This window comes from Ovis canadensis, chromosome 5, assembly GCF_042477335.2.
Source record: "Ovis canadensis isolate MfBH-ARS-UI-01 breed Bighorn chromosome 5, ARS-UI_OviCan_v2, whole genome shotgun sequence".
In the NCBI taxonomy this organism is placed as follows: domain Eukaryota; kingdom Metazoa; phylum Chordata; class Mammalia; order Artiodactyla; family Bovidae; genus Ovis; species Ovis canadensis.
Window position 1 is genome coordinate 37,344,733 of NC_091249.1, and position 24,149 is coordinate 37,368,881.

At 37.4% G+C, this 24,149-nt stretch overlaps 1 protein-coding gene across 1 annotated transcript in view; it reads right to left on the reverse strand.

The window, feature by feature from the left end:
• ADAMTS19 (ADAM metallopeptidase with thrombospondin type 1 motif 19) overlaps positions 1 to 24,149 on the reverse strand; it is a 262,774-nt gene that overhangs the window by 177,301 nt on the left and 61,324 nt on the right. Inside the window, exons 4-6 of the mRNA XM_069591632.1 lie at positions 16,699 to 16,871; positions 15,150 to 15,233; positions 14,326 to 14,483 (exon numbers count right to left, since the gene is read on the reverse strand). Of these exons, the coding sequence (XP_069447733.1) occupies positions 14,326 to 14,483; positions 15,150 to 15,233; positions 16,699 to 16,871 (415 nt within the window). The remainder of the gene's footprint in view (positions 1 to 14,325; positions 14,484 to 15,149; positions 15,234 to 16,698; positions 16,872 to 24,149) is intronic.

Here is a 24,149-nt window from a genome sequence, read left to right on the forward strand (position 1 = left end):
AGAAGGCTGAGTGCCGAAGAATCGATGCTTTCAAATTGTGGTGCTAGAGATGATTCTTAAGAGTGCCTTGGACAGCAAGGAGATCAAACCAGTCAATCCTAAAGGAAATCACCCTGAATATTCACTGGAAGAATTGATGCTAAAGCTGAAGTTCCAATACTTTGGCCATCTGATGCAAAGAGCCGACTCACTGGAAAAGACCCTGAGGCTAGTGAAGACTGAGGGCAGGATGAGAAGTGGGTGACAGAGGATGGGATCATTGGATGGCATCACTGACTTAATAGACAGAAGTTTAAGCAAATTCCAGGAGATAGTGAAGGACAGGGAAGCCTGTCATGCTGAACTCCACTGGGTCACAGAGAGTTGGACATGATTAACAACTGGACAAAAACAACGACAAGGAAGTTGGAGGCTGAAGCCCCATTTTACATTGCCCTTTCTCCCTTCCTTTCCTTACTTAACTCCAGCTGTCAATATTTGGATTTGGTTTGCTTTGGTGACCAGGCTTTCTCCTGCCTTTGCTTTCATAATGCAAGTCACAGATATCTTTTCTCTAGAGAAAGCCTACCACAGAGACCTCTCATCTGACTGCAAGGAAGTGAGAAATCCTCTAAAATGGAATATATGCAATGTAGTGTTACATGGAGAAGGAAATGGCAACCCACTCCAGTATTCTTGCCTGCAGAATCCCAGGGACAGAGGAGCCTGGTGGGCTGCCGTCTATGGGGTCACACAGAGTCAGATACGACTGAAGCAACCCAGCAGCAGCAGCAGTGTTACATTATGCTATCTACAGCTTATTATATATTTCTAAACAAGAAAAACAGTTTCATTAATTTGTGAAAACCTTAATGTTTTTCTCAAATGGTATTGACTTTATTCTGATAAACCTATTGATAAACTAGTTAATTCATCATGGATAATTAAAAATTGGCCATTATCACTTGATGTGTTAATCTTCACTCTATACAAAATCTTTTCCTTTATATATGACAGATATATAATCCTACTAATACCATTTGCATATGCCTTAAAAATGTTCTGTCCCAACTGAATGAAAGGAAATAGCAAAAAAAAAAAAGAGAGAGAGAGAGAAATTTAATTGAAACAAATAATAAAATTGCCCATCAGCACAGATGGGTCTTAAAATTTATGCCATTTTAGTAAAAATAATTATCTTTCTGAAAATACATGCCAAAATTAGAATGACAACTCTAGAAAAATGAGGGAAGATGCACTCAAATTTTATCCCATAAATGTAACTACTCAAGCTATCCCAGCCTAAACTTTCAAGTTAAACTAATGGATGGCATTGCCTTGAATATTCAAGGTACAAAACTGAAAACCTTAAGAATCCGGGCAAAACAAGACTACTGTTAGTTATAACCAAAGGGTTTTAAAAAAAAAACACTTTGATTATTTGACAGCCACTAAAGTACCTAACCTTAACTATTCCCAACCCCAGCACCTTTCCACCAGGAAGCTACCTTCAAATATGTCATATTTCCTGGTTATATTTATTTATTTATTTTCTGGCTCATAGATCTTTTTTTTAAATTTATTTATTTTAATTGGAGGTTAATTACTTTACAATATTGCAGCAGTCTTTGCCATACATTGACATGACTCAGCCATGGGTGTCCATTTGTTCCCCATCACCTCCCTCCCCATCCCATACCTTAGGGTCATCTCAGTGTACCGGCCTTGAGCACCTGGTCTCATGCACCGAACCTAGACTGGTGATCTGTTTCACATATGATAATATACATGTTTCAATGCCATTCTCTCAAATCATCCCACCCTCACCTTCTCCCACAGAATCCAAAAGACTGTTCTTTACATCTGTGTCTCTTTTGCTGACTCGCATACAGGGTCATCGTTAAGCATCTTTCTAAATTCCATATATATGCATTAATATACTGTATTGGGGTTTTCCTTTCTGACTTACGTTACTCTGTATAATAGGCTCCAGTTTCATCCACCTCATTAGAATTGATTCAAATGCATTCTTTTCAATAGCTGAGTAATATTTCATTGTGTACATGTACCACAGCTTTCTTATCCATTCGTCTGCCAAAGGACATCTAGGTTGCTTCCCGGTCCTGGCTATTATAAACAGTGGTCACTGACTTTAAATAACAGAATTTACACACATGACTCCCCTCTCCAACTCAAAACCGCTTTTCCAGAGGATCTAAAGTAGACAGTACAGTAAGGGAGCGTGAATGACCCTGGATCATTCAAACTTGGGCAGAGACTTCAAGAGTTTTCCTCTTCACCATTTTTCTTGATGTTTGGTTCTTTCATTCTTCCTTTAATTCTGAATACTACACAGAATCTTCTAAAAGAATCCAAAAGAACCTCCTCTTGTGTTCAACTTGGTCCACACTGGATTCTGTGACTCAAAACCAACACCAAACGATATACAAAAATATACCTCCTGGTGGTACAAACATATCCAGAGACTGAATATAATTACAGATGAAGAGGAATGAAAAAGGTCTGCTGACATTCTTGTAACAAGTAAAAGACCAGACACGGATGATCTAGAAATCAAATTTATCACAAGGACACCATGCCTAGTTGTAGAGGTTGTGCGCTGCTTACTTCTAATGGCTCCTTTACATACACAACGATGCAAATGACTCCCTCTACTGTTGAGCAGTGTGCAGCCTACACAATAGGATTCCTTGTGTGCTTCTCACATGCCAAGCACTTGGGAAGAGAAATAAAAAGATAAATTTCAAAAAGGCTTCTGCACTGAAAGCCAAGAAGAGAATGATATAAAATCACCTCTGTAATGTGTAAAGGGCCTAGGATCAGTGATGAAGAAGCCTGGGGAATTGTAATAAATAAGAGATAGTCCTGTTTTGCAACTGCCTTTGCCAGAAAACAAATGGAGAGAGAAACACCCAAAACAGATGATACTGAATAATACGGCAATCCAGAAAATTAAAGAACCACATGAAATCAAATCTTTACCTTAGGGCCAAGAATCATGGAGCATAAAGTATATTCAGATGTAGAGGGAAAGATATTTTATGTGCTTTTTCTAAATGTACAATACATCATATCATAATGCGTAAGGCTGCAAGATGACTTTGATTTACATAATGTGAAACAAGGGACTTCATCTGTAACTAAACAACATGATAAAACTATGAGAAATGCACTGCTTATTGTCAAGGGCACTTAAGAGTCCACTACACAGTCAATTTCCGTTCAGTCAGCAAGCAAGTGAATAGAGCACATTTTTTTTCCCCAAAAAATGCAAGGTCTTATATCCTAAAGCACTGGAAATACCTTTTAGTACCACTGAAAGACAAAGCGTCAACAGCATTTTAAAAACTTCAGATCAGACTGAATCTTCAATTCTTCAACTGTTCACTGCTTTTCAGAGGATCAAAATAATGTAATCCCAATTTCATAATATTCAAAGATTGTGAGGGGTAAGGGGGACAGAGATTTGTGTGCTGCCTAGACCTGTGATCAAGTGGATTCGAATTCTCTCATTTTTGGCTCATGTTGGCTCTGTGTGCCTGAAGTCTGCATCACGGAGTTTCATTATGTGAGTTTATGGAACTGATACTGTTAGACTTTGGCAACTGGGAAGGCCAATAAATCCTGCTCAAGTTCTGATTTATATTGAGAAAAATGAAATGTAGCCTTTAATTTCCAAGAGTGAAGATTCATCTGAGAATAAGTCTCACTGTAGAATTTTATAGTGCCTTGGGATATACCTATAAATGATTCATTCAAAAATTATTCTATGATTTGTATGAAATCAATGTATTTCTGCAATGTCTCTTATTTTATTATCTTTTCTATCTTACTAGCCAATGGCATTGTTTTGAAGCTAACTTTTAGAAGTACTGTACCAAAAGCATTTTAGTAAGTACTGAAAAACAAAAGGATCATTATTAAAATTAAATTCTAAATTAAAGAGTATTTTCAAGACATACAGACTTGTCCCTTCTCTATAATTTCAAAGAGAAATGTGAAAGTTACACTAATAAATCATGGAATTGATAGTTGGGATCAAGTGTTTTGTGTTTTTGTTACTATGAACCTGTAGAACTAGGTCAGCTTTAAAATATTTACTTCATTGTGTCACACAGAACAATTCAACAAACAAATGACTGCAGAAAGGTTTGGACTGATACATACATTCTTTACTTGAGTTGAAACCAAAATTAATAACTGAGCTATTATCTCTTCCTGTTAATGTGCTCACATAGCATACAACATTTAATGATGACCTAGTATGAGCATTTGCAAGATACTAGGCTGTTATGCAGAGAAGGCAATGGCACCCCACTCCAGTACTCTTGCCTGGAGAATCCCATGGACGGAGGAGCCTGGTGGGCTGAAGTCCATGAGGTCACTAAGAGTCGGACATGACTGAGCGACTTCAATTTCACTTTTCACTTTCATGCATTGGAGAAGGAAATGGCAACCCACTCCAGTGTTCTTGCCTGCAGAATCCCAGGGACGGGGGAGCCTGATGGGCTACCGCCTATGGGGTTGCACAGAGTCAGACATGACTGAAGCGACCTAGCAGCAGCAGCAGCAGCAGGCTGTTAATGAGTTCAGTTTGTAAAATATGGATAAGACCATGGAATCCACAGAGATTAAAAATTTTATCTTATTTTTTATAACTTCACTTCCCTGGTAGCTCAGAGGGTAAAGCATCTGCCTGCAATGTGGGAGACCTGGGTTTGATCTCTGGGTCAGGAAGATCCCCTGGAGAAGAAAATGGCAACCCACTCCAGTATTCTTGCTTGGAGAATCCCATGGATGGAGGAGCCTGGTAGGCTACAGTCCATGAGGTCACAAAGATTCAGACACGACTGAGCGACTTCACTTTCTTTCTTTCTTTTTTTACAAAGCTAAAGATCTGATCATCCCTATGATTATACCTACTAAAAAGGGATTTTTTTTCTTCCTCAATAACTCAAACCATTCATTTAGACTTTCCTAATCAACGGTGGAAGGTCACTTAGAGAGGTAAACCTTTCCTTACCTTGGGCTAATTTTTACTATTAGGGAACTGGAGGGCTTCCCTTGAGGCTCTCAGCTGGTAAAGAATCCGCCTGCAATGCCGGAGACCTGGGTTCTATCCCTGGGTTGGGCAGATCCCCTGGAGAAGGGAAAGGCTACCCACTCCAGTATTCTGGCCTGGAGAATTCCATGGACTACAGTCCATAGGGTCGCAAAGAATCAGACACAACTGAGAGACTTTCACTTCACTTTTTCAGGGCACTGGAAGCAATAATACAGAGAAAAGTGATCCTCCAAATAAACTTTAGCCCCACAGGAAAGTAAAGGTAAAATTATATCAGTATCTATCAATATGTTATATGCATATATCCTTTGACAGGTTTTTTTTTTCTATTTTCAACTAGATTTTTATACCTGTCACTTTCAAAAAAAACAGAAGCAATCTACTAAGCCCTATTCTAGGTCCTATTTATCAAGGGGTACAAAACTGAATTAACATTTCTGCTAAAGGGTTTAGGAAGTGCACAAAAATCTTTCTTTCCATGAAACATGGAACGGCTTAGCAAAACTATAGCAAATTTTGTCTCCCAAAAAAGTTTTTCCATCAGGTTTTGAGTAGAAAACCTTTTTAGAAAGTGAAGCTTTAGTTTTCTACCCATAACTAAATGATACATTAGAAAGAACAATCCTTTATTTTGTCTTATCTTTAAAAACCATAGTTTGGGCTTACAGAGTACATATTTAGTCCTTTGGTAGTAGTTCAAGTTTTGAAAATCTGAGGACAAATAATAATTTTACAACTGACTTGAGCCAGCAAATTGTGATTATAAAACACAGGTTTTCAGTCCTAATGAGCAGGATAAACCTAGAGCCTGTTATACAGAGTGAAATAAGTCAGAAAGAGAAAAACAAATATCATATATTAACACACGTATATGGAATCTAGAAAGACAGTACTGATGAGCCTGTTTGCAGGGCAACAGCGGAGATGCAGACACAGAGAAAAGACTTGTGGACACAGCTGGGGAAGAAGAGGGTGGGACAAATTGAGAGAATAGCATGGAAACATACAATGTAAAAACAGATAGCCAGTGGAAATTTGCTGTAAGATGCAGGGAGTTCAAATTAGGAAGTCTGTGACAGTGAAGAGGGTTGGAATTGGGTGGGAGCTGGGAGGAAGGTTCAAGAGGGAGGGGGCATATGTATACCTATGGCTGATTCATGCTGATTCACAGCTGAAACCAACAAAATACTGTAAAGCAATTATCCTGTAATTAAAAATTTTTTAACAACACAAATATTACTGTAGAATATTATCTAGAATATTCTCACAAATCCCAGATATGACTACTTTTGATTCATTCTTTTAATATGTTATACTAGCCTATGTGCAAGCAAGTAGTTCAAATGCATTTTATGAGCAAAATTTGACAATAATGAAAATGGGCTTTGCTAGTAGCTCAGCTGGTAAAGAATCCACCTGCAATGCAGGAAAACTCGGTTCAATTCATGGGTCAGGAAGATCCCCTGGAGAAGGGATAGACTTAGCCACTCCAGTATTCTTGGGCTTCCCTGGTGGCTCAGCTGGTAAAGAATCCTCCTGCAATGCAGGAGACCTGGGTTCGATCCCTGGGTAGAGACGATTCCCCTGGAGAAGGGAATGGCTACCCCTTCCAGTATTCTTGCCTAGAGACTTCGACGGACTGTACATTCCATGGGATTGCAAAGAGTTGAACACAACTGAGTGACTTTCACTTTCAATTTCACTTTGACAATAATGAAAAACATTATATTTCTAAGCACAAGAGCAAGTACACTGCAATTATTCTAAACAAATACTAGCACTTATTTACAATCATATATAGATAAAGATGTTAATACATTTTTCTCTAAATGTGAAAATTCAGAAAGCTATAAAAATATAGAGCAGTCACATAAATTAGGATACTTCTATGCAATAAAATAGTATGCCTGTTCCTCCTTCCAAATGATACAGACCAAATATGAGTGTGTTAGCTTCCTGTTAGCTTAATACATAGAAATCTGTTGCATTTCTATACACTAACAATGAAAGGTCAGAAAGAGAAATTAAGGATTTAATAGATAAATTATCCTATTTACCATCACATCAAAAAAGAATAAAATACTTAGGAATAAACCTACCTAGAGACACAAAAGATGTGTACTCAGAAACCTCTAAGATACTGATGAAAGAAATATAAGATGACACAAACAGAAAGATATACCATGTTCCTAGATTAGCAGAATCAATACTGTCAAAATGATTATACTACCCAAGGTAAGCTACAGTTTCAATGTAATTCCTATCAAATTTCAAATGGCTTTTTTTTTTTTGGTAGATCTAGGACAAAAACATCTTCAAATCTGTATCAAAACATAAAAGACCCTGAATAGCCAAAGCAATCTTGAGAAAGAAAGACAGAGCTGGAAGAATCAAGCTCCCTCACTGTAGACTATACTACAAAGCTACAATCATCAAAAGAGTATGATCTCTCACAAAGACAGATATATAGATCAATGGAGCAAGATAGAAAGCCCCAAAACAAACTTTCACACCTTTGGTCAATTAATCTACAACAAAGGAGGCAAGAATATACAATGGAGAAAATACAGTTTATTTATTAAGTGATCCTGGTAAAACTGGATAGCTACATGTAAAAGAATGAAATTAGAACACTATCTAATACCATACATAAAAACAAATTTCATAGTGGATTAAAGACTTAAATGTAAGACAGGATAATATATAATTCTTAGAGGAACACATAGGCAGAACACTCTTTGACATCTATTGCTGCAAGATCTTTCTGGACCTGTCTCCTAGGGTAATGAAAGTAAAAACAAACATAAACAAATAGGATCTAACTAAATGCAAAAATATTTGCAAAGCAAAGGAAACCATAAACGAAACAAAAAGACAACCCTCAGAATGGGAGAAAATAGTTGCAAATAATGTGACTGACCAGGGATGAATTTCCAAAATATACAAATAGTTCATGAAGCTAAATATTTAAAAAAAAAAAAAAAAGGGCAAAAGGTCTAAACAGACATTCATCCAAAGAAGACATACACAGACGGCCAAAAAACACACAAAAAGATTCTCAACCTCACTAATCGGTAGAGAAATGCAAATCAAAATTACAGTGAGGTACCTCCTCAAACTAGTAAGAATGTCCACCATCAAAAAGTCTACAAACAACAAAATACTCAAGACGGTGCGGAGAAAATGGAACCCTCTTACACCATTGCTGAGAATGTAAATTGATACAGCCATTGTGGAGAACAGTATGGAGGTTCCTTAAAAAAACAAAAAGAGAGATATCATATGACTTATCAATCACACTCCTGGGTATATACCCAGAGAAAAGTATAATTCAAAAAGATACATGCACTCCAGTGTTCACTGTAGCACTATTTACAACAACCAGGATAAGGAAGCAACCTCAATGTCCATCAACAGAGGAATAGATAAAAAAAAGATGGGATATATATATATATATATATCTCCTTTGGAATATTACAATGGAATATTATGGAATATAACAATGGAATATTACACAACCATAAAAAGAAATGAAACTGTGCCATTTGCAGAGACATGGATGGACCTAGAGACTGTCATACAGAGTGAAGTAAATCAGACAATGAAAGACAAATATTGTATCATATCAATTATATGTGGAACCTAAAAAAAGGATACAAATGAGCTTACAAAACAGAAACAGACTTACAGACTTCAAAAACACACTTATCATTACCAAAAAAGAAAGGTGGGAGGGATAAACTAGCAGGTTGAGATTAACATAACCATACTATTACACATAAAATAATCAACAAAGACCTACTGTATAGCACAGGAAACTCTACTTAATACTCTGTAAATCTACATAGGAAAATAATCTGGAAAACAATAGACATGTGTATATGTATAAATGAATCACTGCTGAAAATAACAGCGAAGTGTACACCTGAAACTAACACAATATTGTAAATCAGCTATACTCTAACATAAAATAAAAATTAAATTTAAATAAATAATAAATAATGTAGTAAAAATCCAATAGCTTTAGTATATAAGGTAGACTTATAGTCTTTCAAACATATAAAACATTATATGTTTCAGTATTTCATTGAATTCTAAAATTCGTAAGCAAGGCAGGCTCATCCTATAGAAATGTAAAGTGTAAATTATTAAATAAACTTTCACTAGATATAAACAGCCAAAGAAGAAAAAGGAACTGACACTTGTTTCAGAATTCCTAGGGGTCAGGAATTTTACACATTATTTTTTCATTTGAATTTAAACCATAACATGTTCAGAAAATCACTACTGGTAATATCAAATATCTGGAGAAGGAAATGGCAACCCACTCTAGTGTTCTTGCCTGGAAAATTCCATGGACAGAGGAGCCTGGTAGGCTACAGTCCATGGGGTCGCAAAGAGTCGGACATGACTGAGCAACTTCACTTTAATATTGAATATATCACACTAACCCCATAAAACTGTTTTATCACTCGACAATACTGTTAGCCACAGCAAATGATTCCTAACTGTGTCTAAGATAATGAGGAATGCAACAATAACCATGGGCTGACCAACTATCAATTAAAAACATTTATTACATAATACAAAAGATATTTCTGGTAGTATATCTTACACACTAATAAAAGTTTGCACAGGATTTTATACAATTATTTATGCTTGGAAAATTATTGAATGGTTGCTTTATGTTAGATGTTATAGAAGATGTCTTATATTCTTCTCTCTGCACTATTAGCCTCATCATAATGAGACAAATAGAGGCCAAACGGGCAACTCCAAAATTACCAGCTACTGTTTGGGTAAACACAGGTCATATTTCTTTGATTATCTTTCTTAGTCTTAAAGTTCTATATATTTATATATCATATATGTATATACATAAATATAAATATAATTTTAGATACAAATTATCCATTTAATATGTCTATTGCAAGTATCTAATCTCTTCATTTACATATCAATAGTTTTGGATATGATGTGGTTCTAATTTTCAAGAAGCCCAAATGATTAATAATTTTTAGTTACTGCTTTTTGTATCCTATCTAGGAAATTACTGTCCTCTCATGGTCATGAGCCACCAGACCATTTTGTTTTTAATAAAAGTCTTATAGTTGTAGATTTCTATGATCCATTATGAATTAACATCAAACAAGGTGCTAAACAGGGTTGAGATACATCTTTTTCAAATGGGTATCCATATGTAAACAGACTGTCTTTTCATCACTGAACCATCAGCTAATGGTTTTACTGAACATCAATTGACCATATGTATGTGAGTGTATTTCCACACTCTATTCTGCTTCACTGATTTGTATGGCTAATGTTCTGCCATAGCTATACTGTTTTGACTACCAAACCTTTATAATAAGTTTTGAAATCAGAAAATGTAAGTTCACCCAATTTGTCCCTCTTTTACAAAACTGCTTAACTCTTCCAGGTCCTTTTCTTTCCCAAATAAATTTTGGAATCCAATTGTAATTTTTAAAACCAAACCAAACCAAATGAAAAACCTGCAGAGGGATTTTCACTGGGATTATAGTCATTCCATAAGACAATTTAGGGAAAATAGACATCTTGATAATACTTTGTCCTCCAATAAATGAACCTTTATTTATATCTCTATTTTTTCTCAGCAGGGCTATATAGATATTATTTCATTTTCTTAAATTATTCTCAGTGTTTTATGGTTTTGGAAATTACTTTAAAATCTTCCCAACTGTTCACTTCCTCCATATATAAATATAATTCTTCTTCTAAATTGACTTTATATGCTATAGACTTGTAAATTACACTTGTAAAGTCTAGCAATTTTTCCACTAGATTTCTTAAAATTTTCTTTGTACCAAGTCATGTCATCTGTGTAGAGACAGTTTTAAATTTTTCTTCCCAGTATTTATGCCTTTCCTTCCTCTTCCTTATAAGCATCAGCACAATACTGAACAGATGAGCTAAGAGTGGACATCCCTTGCCTTGCTTCCAGTCTTATTAGCTATAGATTTTGTGTGTGTAAGTAGGTGTAGACACACTTTCACAGATTAAGAAAGTACCCTTATGAATTCATTAAGAATTTTTGGTGATAGGGCTTTTTCAGTCAGTACATTAGTGATATCATTTCATTGTTTCAGGGATCTGTTCTTTCCAACAGGAAGTCAGTTATTGCTCTTAATGGTGTCTCCGCTATTGTAATGTATCCCTTTTCTCTAGCCAATTCAAAATCCTTTTCTATATCTTTGATTCTCACCAATTTTCCTATGATATGCCTCATCACTGTTTGTTTTTTTTTTTTTTTGAAAATAACTAGGTCTAGGTCTCTAGGTTTTTTATGAAATCTGTGAAAAACTTTTGACATTACTTCTTCAAATAATTTTCTTACCCATTCTCAACTCTCTTCTGAGATTCCAGTTACAGCAGTATTTGGTAAATCCAACATCTAAGCAATCTCAAAAAGTTGGCTTAAAGCTCAACGTTCAGAAAACTAAGATCATGGCATCTGGTCCCATTACTTCTTGGGAAATAGATGGGGAAACAGTGGAAACAGTGTCAGACTTTATTTTGGGGGGCTCCAAAATCACTGCAGATGATGACTACAGCCATGAAATTAAAAGACGCTTAGTCCTTGGAAGGAAAGTTATGACCAACCTAGATAGTATATTCAAAAGCAGAGACATTACTTTGCCAACAAAGGTCCATCTAGTCAAGGCTATGGTTTTGTCTAGCGGTCATGTATGGATGTAAGAGTTGGACTGTGAAGAAAGCTGAGTGCTGAAGAATTGATGCTTTTGAACTGTGGTGTTGGAGAAGACTCTTGAGAGTCCCTTGGACTGCAGGGAGATCCAACCAGTCCATACACAATGGAGTATTACTCAGCCATTAAAAAGAATACATTTGAATCAGTTCTAATGAGAGGGATGAAACTGGAGCCTATCATACAGAGTGAAGTAAGCCAGAAAGAAAAACATCAATACAGTATACTAATGCATATATATGGAATTTAGAAAGATGGTAATGATAACCCTGTATGCAAGACAGCAAAAGAGACACAGATGTATAGAACAGTCTTTTGGACTCTGTGGGAGAGGGAGAGGGTGGGATGATTTGGGGGAATGGCATGGAAACATGCATAATATCATATAAGAAATGAATCACCAATCCAGGTTCTATACAGGATCCTTGGGGCTGGTGCACTGGGATGACCCAGAGGGATGGTACGGGGAAGGACGTGGGAGGAGGATTCTGGATGGGGAATACGTGTACACCCATGGCAGATTCATGTTGGTGTGTGGCAGAACCAACACAATATTGTAAAGTAAAAAAAAATAATAATAAAAAAATAAAAATAAATAAATAAAGGAGATCAGTCCTGGTGTTCTTTGGAAGGACTGATGCTGAAGCTGAAACTCCAATACTTTGGACACCTCATGCAAAGAGTCGACTCATTGGAAAAGACTCTGATGCTGGGAGGGATTGAGAGCAGGAGGAGACGGGGACAACAAAGGATGAAATGGCTGGTGGCATCACCGACTCAATGGACGTGTGTTTGGGTGAACTCCAGGAGGCCTGGTGTGCTGAGATTCATGGGGTCGCAAAGAGTCAGACACGACTGAGTGACTAAACTGAACTGAAGTAATCTCAGGGTTTGATGCTACTGATAATTTTTCTTTGACCGTGGGTCTCATTTTCATGTTTCTTTGCTTGACTAATTTTCATTATATTCCAGACATTGTAGATGATATATCATAGAGATTCAAGATTCAGTTATATTCCTCTGAAGAGTGCTTTATCTTTTTTACTTGCTGGTCACTCTGAATGTAGGTAGGTTTGAGTTTATTCTTTAGTAGGGAGGATACACCAAAAGCTCAAAATAATTGCCAAGCCTTTGTAAACTGATGGGACTTAACCTCAAAACTGGGCTTGGTTTCAAGCTTTGTTAAGAGACCAGAGAGGCCATGTCTCTGGATCATGGTGCCTATTAAGAAGGCCTCTTAATGGTGCCTCTGTTTTCGCAGATAAATGCCTCTAAATGGTGCCTTTGCTTCCTCAGATAAATGCCAGGAGTGAAAACAAGGTATTAGCAAGGTTGCTTTACTCCCATGGCCAAAATATGCTCAATTTCTAGAATCTTAACTCCATAACAATAGCACCCTGATAAATTTTGGGTCATTTCTTTGTGTAGCTAGACCAGCCTTTGCAAAGTCCTCACAGATGATCTACACAAGAACTTGGCACTTCTGCCTGCAAAGTATCCTCATCTCGGTGCTTTCAACAGGAGCACTGTGTTCTACTTAGATGCCAGCTTGCTGTCCATTAAAAAAATTGTCCCAAGGCAAAGTTGGGTTGGCTGTGGGGCTCACTTAGTAAATTTTCCTTCTTTCAGAGACTGCACTGCTATTTCTTCAATAACTGAAAGCAGTTGCTTCATAAATGTTTTTCAATTTTATGGCTGTTTATTGCAGAGGTCTAGTATCAGGTACACCTACATAGCTGGAAATGGAAGTCTAGTTGTGTTCTTATATAGAGATTGTTTTCATCTTTATGAATTATTTATAAGTAGAATCATTTTTATACAATTCAGCAAAAAGAAGCCATTATGAATTCAATAGACTCATTACAGAAAATCATGTTTAAACGTCACAGTGTATTCTGTGATGTGAAATGTCAACATTCATTAAAAAATTAAATTGCTAGTTAACAATGAACTACCATTAATTACTAGCTCTAAGCAAAATAAGCTTATATTTAAGTTTGTAAGTTTATACAGAGTGTTCATAGAGAGTTAATTGTTCCTCATTGTTTCACCTTATATTTATACTCAGTGCTGAAATACAAATGCAGCTCAAAATTAACTAGCTAGAGACTTAATTAAAAATTTTTCTTATAACCAGAAATTGTTCAGTTTAATATATTGGGCACTTTACAGGATGATGACAGAAAAACATACCATGTAGGTTCATAACTTCAAAGTTCCACCAAAATTCATCAGTGCTTTCATTTATCATCACCAATGGCTATGTCTTTGCATCAAAAATTGAAGTTAACTTTTTTAATATTAATTAACCAAATGTTTAGTCAATATGCCAGCCAATAGGTGGCTGTTCAGAAAGCAGTTATTATGAATTGAGGGAAATTACTAACAGCATTATGCCAAAAGTTTTTTGGAACACAAAATCTGGAATAAAAGCATTCTATGAAGGGATTAATAGGATTAACAGCACGGCCATCAAATTAAGAATGTCATTTAATTGGCTTTAAAAAAAACTCACCGTGTTATAAGTATAGCTGCATCCACTGAGGTCATGTCCTCTCCCCAGCTTGTTGACATCTCTAAATGTATATCATTCTTTTTGCCAAATTCTTCATGCTGCCACTTACAAAAACTCTCCAGCATTTTCTCTCCATGATGCCCAATATACAGATCTGCCTGCAAAAGAAGAGATTTCACTTCAAGGCAAATTATTCTCAGATATACAGAAAACTAAAAACCAAGGGGACTTCTTGAATTACTAGAGCAGTCTGCTGACCATAACATTAATTAGAACCTGGAAGACATTCAGGATTAATTTTTCCTGAGCTAAAATATCTTAAAACTTTGTGAAGGTACAATAATTACAAAACCTGTTTAATGCTATTCTGAAAAAGAAGAGAGTTGTAATGGAATATTAAGAATGTGGAACTTTTAGACTTAAATCACTCATTATTTCTACAATGTTAACAAAGGTTTTACAAAGCTAAGCAGTATGTTAAAATGATGCCACAGAACAGTCTCTGTTTAAATTGAATTACAGAAAAGCACATGTTTAAATAAGAAAATATAACTGTCATTAAAAATTACTTTTAAAAATTGCATTTTGCAAAGTTAAGGTTTGTTGTCAGGATCCTTGGAAACTACAAACATTCCATTTTTGGAATATAATTGAGGTATTAACTAAAACTAACAGCCAGTTTTATGTACATTTCAAGTGACTCAGTGGATATTTCTGGATTTTAAGTCAATAAAAAGTAAATCCCTAACATTCCCTTTACTTAAAAGTACCTGAATACAACTTCTCACCCACTGAATTGAACAAAAAACTCAAGACTTTCTTACTGGAGTTTCATGGAGCAGAATAAGCTTTATCACACGAAGATTGACCTGCACACCAAGACTCTTGTGTTGGAAAAGGTTAAAAACCTAAAAGCAAATAAAAATAAAAATCCTAAAATAAAACTGAAAGACATCTTAATTTTTCTTTAAGCCCAGACCAGGGAGAAGTCTCAATTCAGTTGAGCAATTTTATATGTTTCAAAAATTTTTTTAATTACTTTAAAATTAGCTTAATACGCAATAACTAATTCACTTTAGACACCAAGAAATTCAGACCTAGCATTCTGATAATATACACTATAATTGACAATCTAAGCATTTCAATGGGGCGGGGGTGGTACATGGGGAAGATTGGGCTTTCCACAGTAGTAAAGAGAAGAATTTTAGTAACTAAATCCTAGAAATTTTCTTAAGATCACAAAATGCCAGTGTCCTTTCTTCTGAGAAAATGTCCCCAAAACAGCCTGCTTTATACCTAACTGCCAAGCAGGAACAGGATTTTCAAAGCTCCTCCCCTCCAATGCTGCCCATGAAGACATGCTATTGTTGCTTAATGGTTTCAGGTCACCATTATAACTGGTATTTCCAAAACATGGTATATGTAACAATGCTGGAAAGCAAGGCAAATTTTTTATGCAGTACCTTGATTTTGTTTTTGGTAAAACTGACTAATTTATTACAGAAAATTAAAACTGGCATACTAAACCCACACTTTCCAAGGCAGTACTATTGGGACTTAAGTTGATAGGCTATGCCTGTCTACCCTTTACAAAATGCTGGTGAAGTGGTTGTTCAGTAGCTAAGTATTTATCCTTGTACTAGTGGCTCTTATCTTGCCTTATATGGCAACTCGAATTATAAATGGACATCTGCCGTTGGCTTTCATTTATGTTTATTCTCTCCTAGGAAACACTCTCCATGAAAACCTTCTCATTCTGCCTTGAAGGAAGTTTACTCAACAGGGTATATAGTTAAGTCAAAGGATTCAGGCAGTAGGTACAAGGATTCAGATCCCAGGTACAAGTTAGATTTCTGTGGTCCAAAAGCTATCAACCAAAGTTAGCTACCTGTGATTCAGCTCTTAGCTATTACATCTTACTCATCAGCTAGTATTATATCTGACATGCAGTTTTACATACCTACATAAGAGCTCAGTGGATCACCAACCTCCATTATTGTTCCACCTCATAATCTACAGTACTTTGGGTTGGGCCATACATATAAACAAATATAACATTTCTGCTATTTCAACAAATGGCCTTTTATAAAAAAGAAGGAAAAGAAGGGCACAAAAAAAAGAGATAAAAGAGTAACAGAAAAAGAGTTTTGCCACATCAAATTAACAATAAGGTTTTATTACTAGAAGGTATAAGTTATTATTTTGATATCTCTTTTGAGATGGATCAATTTGATACACCTATTTTTTCTTGCTGATGTCAATAAAAGAAAGGAATAGTAATGAGTTAATTTTTAAAGAACTTCATTATACTCACACATTTCTTCCTTAGAGTTTTCTTGAAAAAATTCCAAGCGCACTTTAAAGTTTGCCTACCATATTTAAGATGGTTAGAATGAATCTCCTGGCTGCATCTGCTCCATGATAGGAAACCATTGCTGGGTCTGCAACCACTACAGTCTCTATGTTGTATTCTTGAGGTAATTTGTATGAATATCGTTTCCCTCTTCCACTTTCTGTTATTTTTTTAGATTTAGGTCTTCCTTTATCTGCAACACAGAAATGAATTTTCAAATGTGCCTCTATCTTAGCAAAATGAATAAAAATCTCCACCGCTTCAATAATTTAAAAGAAAGTTTACTGAATACCAACATCTGCTGATGATATAGTGGTAAGCAAGATCATAAAAGTTCCCTGCACATAGGGAACCTAAATGAGCATTTGGCTTTGGAATCAGACAGCCTGGATTTCTACCACTGATTAACTACCCCTTGGGAAACTAACATCACTCAGTCAGCCTTAGTTTCCTCATTTATAAAATGAATAACAGTAACACCTGCTTTCTAGAGTTGTAGGTGGCCAATAATAAGATCACATTAGTATGTATAAATAAAATAATTCTATAAATAAAAGACATCATGGTTTTCTTTTGGAAACCAGTGATAAGATAAAGGTCTACTTGCCAGAAGAGCCTGAAGTGACTGCTCCATACATCCTAATGTCACTAAGCTGTGTCTGATTCTTTGCAACCCCATGGATTGTAACCCACCAGGCTCCTCTGCAGGCAAATGCCTCTAATTACTCCAACTATGTATGGGCTTCAAAGGAATTGGTTCTGTCATCCATTGGAATACTACAGAAGTTATGACCTCAATACAGCAGATTCTTCAAACAGAGTCAAATAAAAGCAGTAACCACCAATAAATATCTTTCTATTTGTTGCAATGGTGAATGGAATTGTTTCCTTAATTTCTTTTTCTACTTTCTCATTATTAGTGTATAGGAATGCAAGGGATTTCTGTGTGTTGATTTTATATCCTGCAACTTTACTGTATTCATTGATTAGCTCTAGTAATTTTCTGGTGGAGTCTTTAGGGTTTTCCATGTAGAGGATCATGTCATCTGCAAACAGTGAGAGTTTTACTTCTTCTTTTCCAATTTGGATTCCTTTTATTTCTTTTTCTGCTCTGATTGCTGTGGCCAAAACTTCCAGAACTATGTTGAATAGTAGCGGTGAAAGTGGACACCCTTGTCTTGTTCCTGACTTTAGGGGAAATGCTTTCAATTTTTCACCATTGAGGATAATGTTACTAACACATATATATGGAATTTAGGAAGATGGCAATGACGACCCTGTATGCAAGACAGGGAAAGAGACACAGATGTGTATAACGGACTTTTGGACTCAGAGGGAGAGGGAGAGGGTGGGATGATTTGGGAGAATGACATTCTAACATGTATACTATCATGTGAATTGAATCGCCAGTCTATGTCTGACGCAGGATGCAGCATGCTTGGGGCTGGTGCATGGGGATGACCCAGTAAGATGTTATGGGGAGGGAGGTGGGAGGGGGGTTCATGTTTGGGAATGCATGTAAGAATTAAAGATTTTAAAATTTAAAAAATAAAAAACTAAAAATTAAAAAAAAATGCTATTAAGCTTTAAAAAAAAATCTTTCTACATTTATATAAAATGGAAAATTTGTTTATGAAAATATGCTACTATCAGAATGAAAATCACTCAACCAAGTGGGAGAAGATAATTACAGAACTTTTCCATAATAAAGAAATGAAAAGCTACTCTAAGTCAGTGACAGATAACTGAACTGAAAAACTGGCTGCAAATCTGAACAGGCATTTCTAACAAAAAGCAGATTCAAAAGGCTAATTAGCATAGGGGAACATGCTCAGTCTCACTGGTCTTCAAGGAAATGCAAATTACCACAATGACTTAATTACAATTCCAGAATGGCTACAATAGACATGATTATATTCAGTGTTAACAAGAAGGTAAGGACAACCAGAAGTCCCATACTCATATGAGCTGGGAGTTTAAATTAGGATAAACAATGAAAAACTGGTTGGGAGTATTCACTAAAGCTTAATAACTGTCCCTGGTGACTCAGAGGTTAAAGCATCTGCCTGCCATGTGGGAGACCTGGGTTCAATCGCTGGGTTGGGAAGATCCCCTGGAGAAGAAAATGGCAACCAACTCCAGTACTCTTGCCTGGAGAATCCCATGGACGGAGGAGCCTGGTGGGCTATAGTCCACAGGGTCACAAAGAGTCGAACACGACTGAACGACTTCACTCACTCGATCAACATTCCAAAGTACATACTCATTCAGTTCACTTCAGTTCAGTTCAGTCGCTCAGTCGTGTCTGACTCTTTGCAACCCCATGAATCGCAGCACGCCAGGCCTCCCTGTCCATCACCATCTCCTGGAGTTCACTCAGACTCACGTCCATCGAGTCCATGATGCCATCTAGCCATCTCATCCTCTGTCGTCCCCTTCTCCTCCAGCCCCCAATCCCTCCCAGCATCAGAGTCTTTACCAATGAGTCAACTCTTTGCATGAAGTGGCCAAAGTACTGGAGTTTCAGCTTTAGCATCATTCCTTCCAAAGAAATCCCAGGGTTGATCTCCTTCAGAATGGACTGGTAGGATCTCCTTGCAGTCCAAGGGACTCTCAAGAGTCTTCTCCAACAACACAGTTCAAAAGCATCAATTCTTCGGCACTCAGCCTTCTTCACAGTCCAATTCTCACATCCATACATGACCACTGGAAAAACCATAGCCTTGACTAGACAGACCTTAGTCGGCAATGTAATGTCTCTCCTTTTGAATATACTATCTAGGTTGGTCATAACTTTTCTTCCACGGAGTAAGCATCTTTTAATTTCGTGGCTGCAGTCACCATCTGCAGTGATTTTGGAGCCCACAAAAATAAAGTCTGACAATGTTTCTACTGCTTCCCCATCTATTTCCCATGAAGTGATGGGACCGGATGCCATGATCTTCATTTTCTGAATGTTGAGCTTTAAGCCAACTTTTCCCCTCTCCTCTTTCACTTTCATCAAGAGGCTTTTTAGCTCCTCTTCACTTTCTGCCATAAGGGTGGTGTCATCTGCATATCTGAGGTAATTGATATTTCTCCGGGCAATCTTGATTCCAGCTTGTGTTTCTTCCAGTCCAGCATTTCTCATGATGTACTCTGCATAGAAGTTAAATAAGCAGGGTGACAATATACAGCCTTGATGTACTCTTTTCCTATTTGGAACCAGTCTGTGTTCCATGTCCAGTTCTAACTGTTGCTTCCTGACCTGCATACAGATTTCTCAAGGAGCAGGTCAGGTGGTCTGGGATTCCCATCTCTTTCAGAAATTTCCACAGTCTTTCGTGATCCATACAGTCAAAGGCTTTGGCATAGTCAATAAAGCAGAAATAGATGTGTTTCTGGAACTCTCTTGCTTTTTCCATGATCCAGCAGATGTTGGCAATTTGATCTCTGGTTCCTCTGCCTTTTCTAAAACCAGCTGGAACATCAGGGAGTTCGCGGTTCACGTATTGCTGAAGCCTGGCTTGGAGAATTTTGAGCATTACTTCACTAGCATGTGAGATGAGTGCAATTGTGTGCTAGTTTGAGCATTCTTTGGCATTGCCTTTCTTTGGGATTGGAATGAAAATGGACCTTTTCCAGTCCTGTCACCACTGCTGAGTTTTTTGCTGGCATATTGAGTGCAGCACTTTCACAGCATCATCTTTCAAGATTTGAAACAGCTCAACTGGAATGCCATCACCTCCACTAGCTTTGTTCATAGTGATGCTTTCTAAGGCCCACTTGACTTCACATTCCAAGATGTCTGGCTCTAGATTAGTGATCACATCATTATGATTATCTTGGCCGTGAAGATCTTTTTTGTACAGTTCTTCCATGTATTCCTGCCATGTCTTCTTAATATCTTCTGCTGCTGTTAGGTCCAGACCATTTCTGTCCTTTATCGAGCCCATCTTTGCATGAAATGTTCCCTTGGCATCTCTAATTTTCTTGAAGAGATCTCTAGTCTTTCCCATTCTGTTGTTTTCCTCTATTTCTTTGTATTGATCACTGAAGAAGACTTTCTTATCTCTTCTTGCTATTCTTTGGAACTCTGCATTCAGATGCTTATATCTTTCCTTTTCTCCTTTGCTTTTCGCCTCTCTTCTTTTCACAGTTATTTGTAAGGCCTCCTTAGACAGCCATTTTCCTTTTTTGCATTTCTTTTCCGTGGGGATGGTCTTGATCCCTGTCTCCTGTACAATGTCACGAACCTCATTCCATAGTTCATCAGGCACTCTATCTATCAGATCTAGTCCCTTAAATCTATTTCTCACTTCCACTGTATAATCATAAGGGATTTGATTTAGGTCATACCTGAATGGGCTAGCCGTTTTCCCTACTTTCTTCAATTTCAGTCTGAATTTGGCAATAAGGAGTTCATGATCTGAGCCACAGTCAGCTCCTGGCCTTGTTTTTGTTGACTGTATAGAGCTTGTCCATCTTTGGCTGAAAAGAATATAATCAATCCGATTTCGGTGTTGACCATCTGGTGATGTCCATGTGTAGAGTCTTCTCTTGTGTTGTTGGAAGAGGGTCTTTGCTATGACCAGTGCATTTTCTTGGCAAAACTCTATTAGTCTTTGCCCTGCTTCATTCCACATTCCAAGGCCAAATTTGCCTGTTACTCCTGGTGTTTCCTGACTTCCTGCTTTTGCATTCCAGTCCCCTATAATGAAAAGGACATCTTTTTTGGGTGTTACTTCTAAAAGATCTTGTAGATCTTCATAAAACCACTCAACTTCAGGTTCTTCAGCGTTACTGGTTGGGGCATAGACTTGGATAACTGTGACATTGAATGGTTTGCCTTGGAGACGAACAGAGATCTTTCTGTCGTTTTTGAGATTTCATCCAAGTACTGCATTTTGGACTCTTTTGTTGACCATGATGGCTACTCCATTTCTTCTGAGGGATTCCTGCCCACACTAGTAGATATAATGGTCATCTGAGTTAAATTCACCTATTCCAGTCCATTTTAGTTCGCTGATTCCTAGAGTGTCAACATTTACCCTTGCCATCTCTTGTTTGACCACTTCCAATTTGCCTTGATTCATGGACCTGACATTCCAGGTTCCTATGCAATATTGCTCTTTACAGCATCGGATCTTGCTTCTATCACCAGTCACATCCACAGCTGGGTATTGTTTTTGCTTTGGCTCCATCCCTTCACTCTTTCTGGAGTTATTTCTCCACTGATCTCCAGTAGCATATTGGGCACCTAATGACCTGGGGAGTTCCTCTTTTGGTATCCTATCATTTTGCCTTTTCATACTGTTCATGGGGTTCTCAAGGCAAGAATACTGAAGTGGCTTGCCATTCCCTTCTCTAGTGGACCACATTCTGTCAGACCTCTCCATCATGACCCGCCCATCTTGGGTTGCCCTGCAGGCATGGCTTGGTTTCATTGAGTTAAGCAAGGCTGTGGTCCTAGTGTGATCAGATTGACTAGTTTTCTGTGAGTATGGCTTCAGTGTGTCTGCCCTCTGATACCCTCTTGCAACACCTACCATCTTACTTGGGTTTCTCTTACCTTGGGCGTGGGGTATCTCTTCACGGCTGCTCCAGCACAGCACAGCTGCTGATCCTTACCTTGGATGAGGGGAATCTCCTTACCACCACCGTTTTGCAAATCAGGTGTAAAAATTACTCATAGCAGCACTATTCTTAATAGTTCAACTAACCATCAAGAGTATAGTGGATAAAGAAATTCTGTCCTATTCATAAAATGGAATGCTACATAGCAGTGAGGGCTTTCCTTGTGGCTCAGCTGGTTAAGAATCTGTCTGCAATGTGGGAGACCTGGGTTCGATCCCTGGGTTGGGAAGATCTCCTGGAGAAGGGAAAGGCTACCCACTCCAGTATTCTGACCTGGAGAATTCCATGGACTGTATGGTCCATTGGGTCGTAAAGTCAAACACAACTGAGTGACTTTCACTTCACTTCAGTTCCTAGAGCAGTAGAAACAGATGAGCCTCACGAACATACTGCTGAGCAAAAGAAGCAATTACTAAAGAGTAGGCAGTGTATGATTCCATTTATAGGAACATCACAAACTGGGAAGATGGGATGTTAGAAGTCGGGATAGTGATGATCTCGGGCTAAGAGAAACTAGTGCCTAAGAGTAGGCACAAGGGCAACATCTATGCTGCTGATACTTTCTATATTTTGATCTGAGTAGTACCTACTCACGCTTCACTTTGGGAAAATTCAGCAGTCGGACACATCGTTTGCACAACTTCCTATATGTGTGCTGTGATTTAATAATGAATTTGTAATTTTAACAGCTTTGTTGAGGGGTAATCTGCATGCCATAACATGTAGCCATTTCAATGTACACTTCATTTAGTTTTAACAACTTATTATAACTGCACAGCCATCTCCATCATTTACTGTTAAATCAGCTATCATCTGTTCTTCTCCTTGCCATTTACTGAAATTCTGTTCATTTTACTAAATAGCTACCATCTTCTTTTCCAAATCTGTACTTGTTGGGCAACATCTTTTATATTTTTTTATTCTAATTAGTGGAGTCTCCAGAAGTAAACATGTGTGTTTAACAGAATCCTATGGATATAAACAAGTGTGTCCAATTAGTCATGTTTACATGGACATATCTAACTTTGTTTTGAACTGGGAGGTGTGTATGCTCATAGTTCTAGTTCATCCTCTTGGTTTCTGATGAATTCCTTTTCTAGAGGCTTGTTCCAGGTACTTGACTTTGGTGTGTATTCTATTCTATTCTACTACCTGTTCCACTTTACTTCCCTTCTAACACATTTTCATGATGCCACGATTAGTTTATCTCTTGTTATTAAACTTCTGGGTTCCTTCTATTACTAATGTCTAGGGCCAAATAAGTTAGCTCTGAGATCTAATGTGATTCCATCACAGTTTCTGGTAACTTTACTGTTCTCAGATATCTCCATAAATTACAGTTTATCATTTTTTTCTCATGGGGACACAAACTAAAAATCTATTTAACAAACAAAGTTTTATCCAAATGTCAAGGAGATCAGTTAACTAAGTTAACCAAAGTGTCATGAAAATAAAATGCAAAGAGCCCTTATTTAACAAAAATAAGCATTATATCATGAAACAGGAAAATGCAAAATGACAAAAGCAACAGGAGCCATCTGCAACAGAACTGAGGCAGGAGGTAGCTGAGTCCCTGCCTCCAAGGCACAGTGATGGAGATCCATCCCCTGTGGACTGAAACTCCAAGATGAGAATAGCAGGATAACTGAGAGAGGAGGCTGGGCCCTGCCCAGAACACATTTCTCACTCTCGGAGACAGGAGACCTCCCCAACTATATATGGGCAGAAAGGCTCCCTGGCGGTCAAAAAGGGAGTGATGCTAACTGATGCCGGTCTACCCATAGGACTCCCTGATCGAATCCATCTTGGCTAACAGTTGCATATGCACACATGGAAGGATCCTAAGATAAACAAA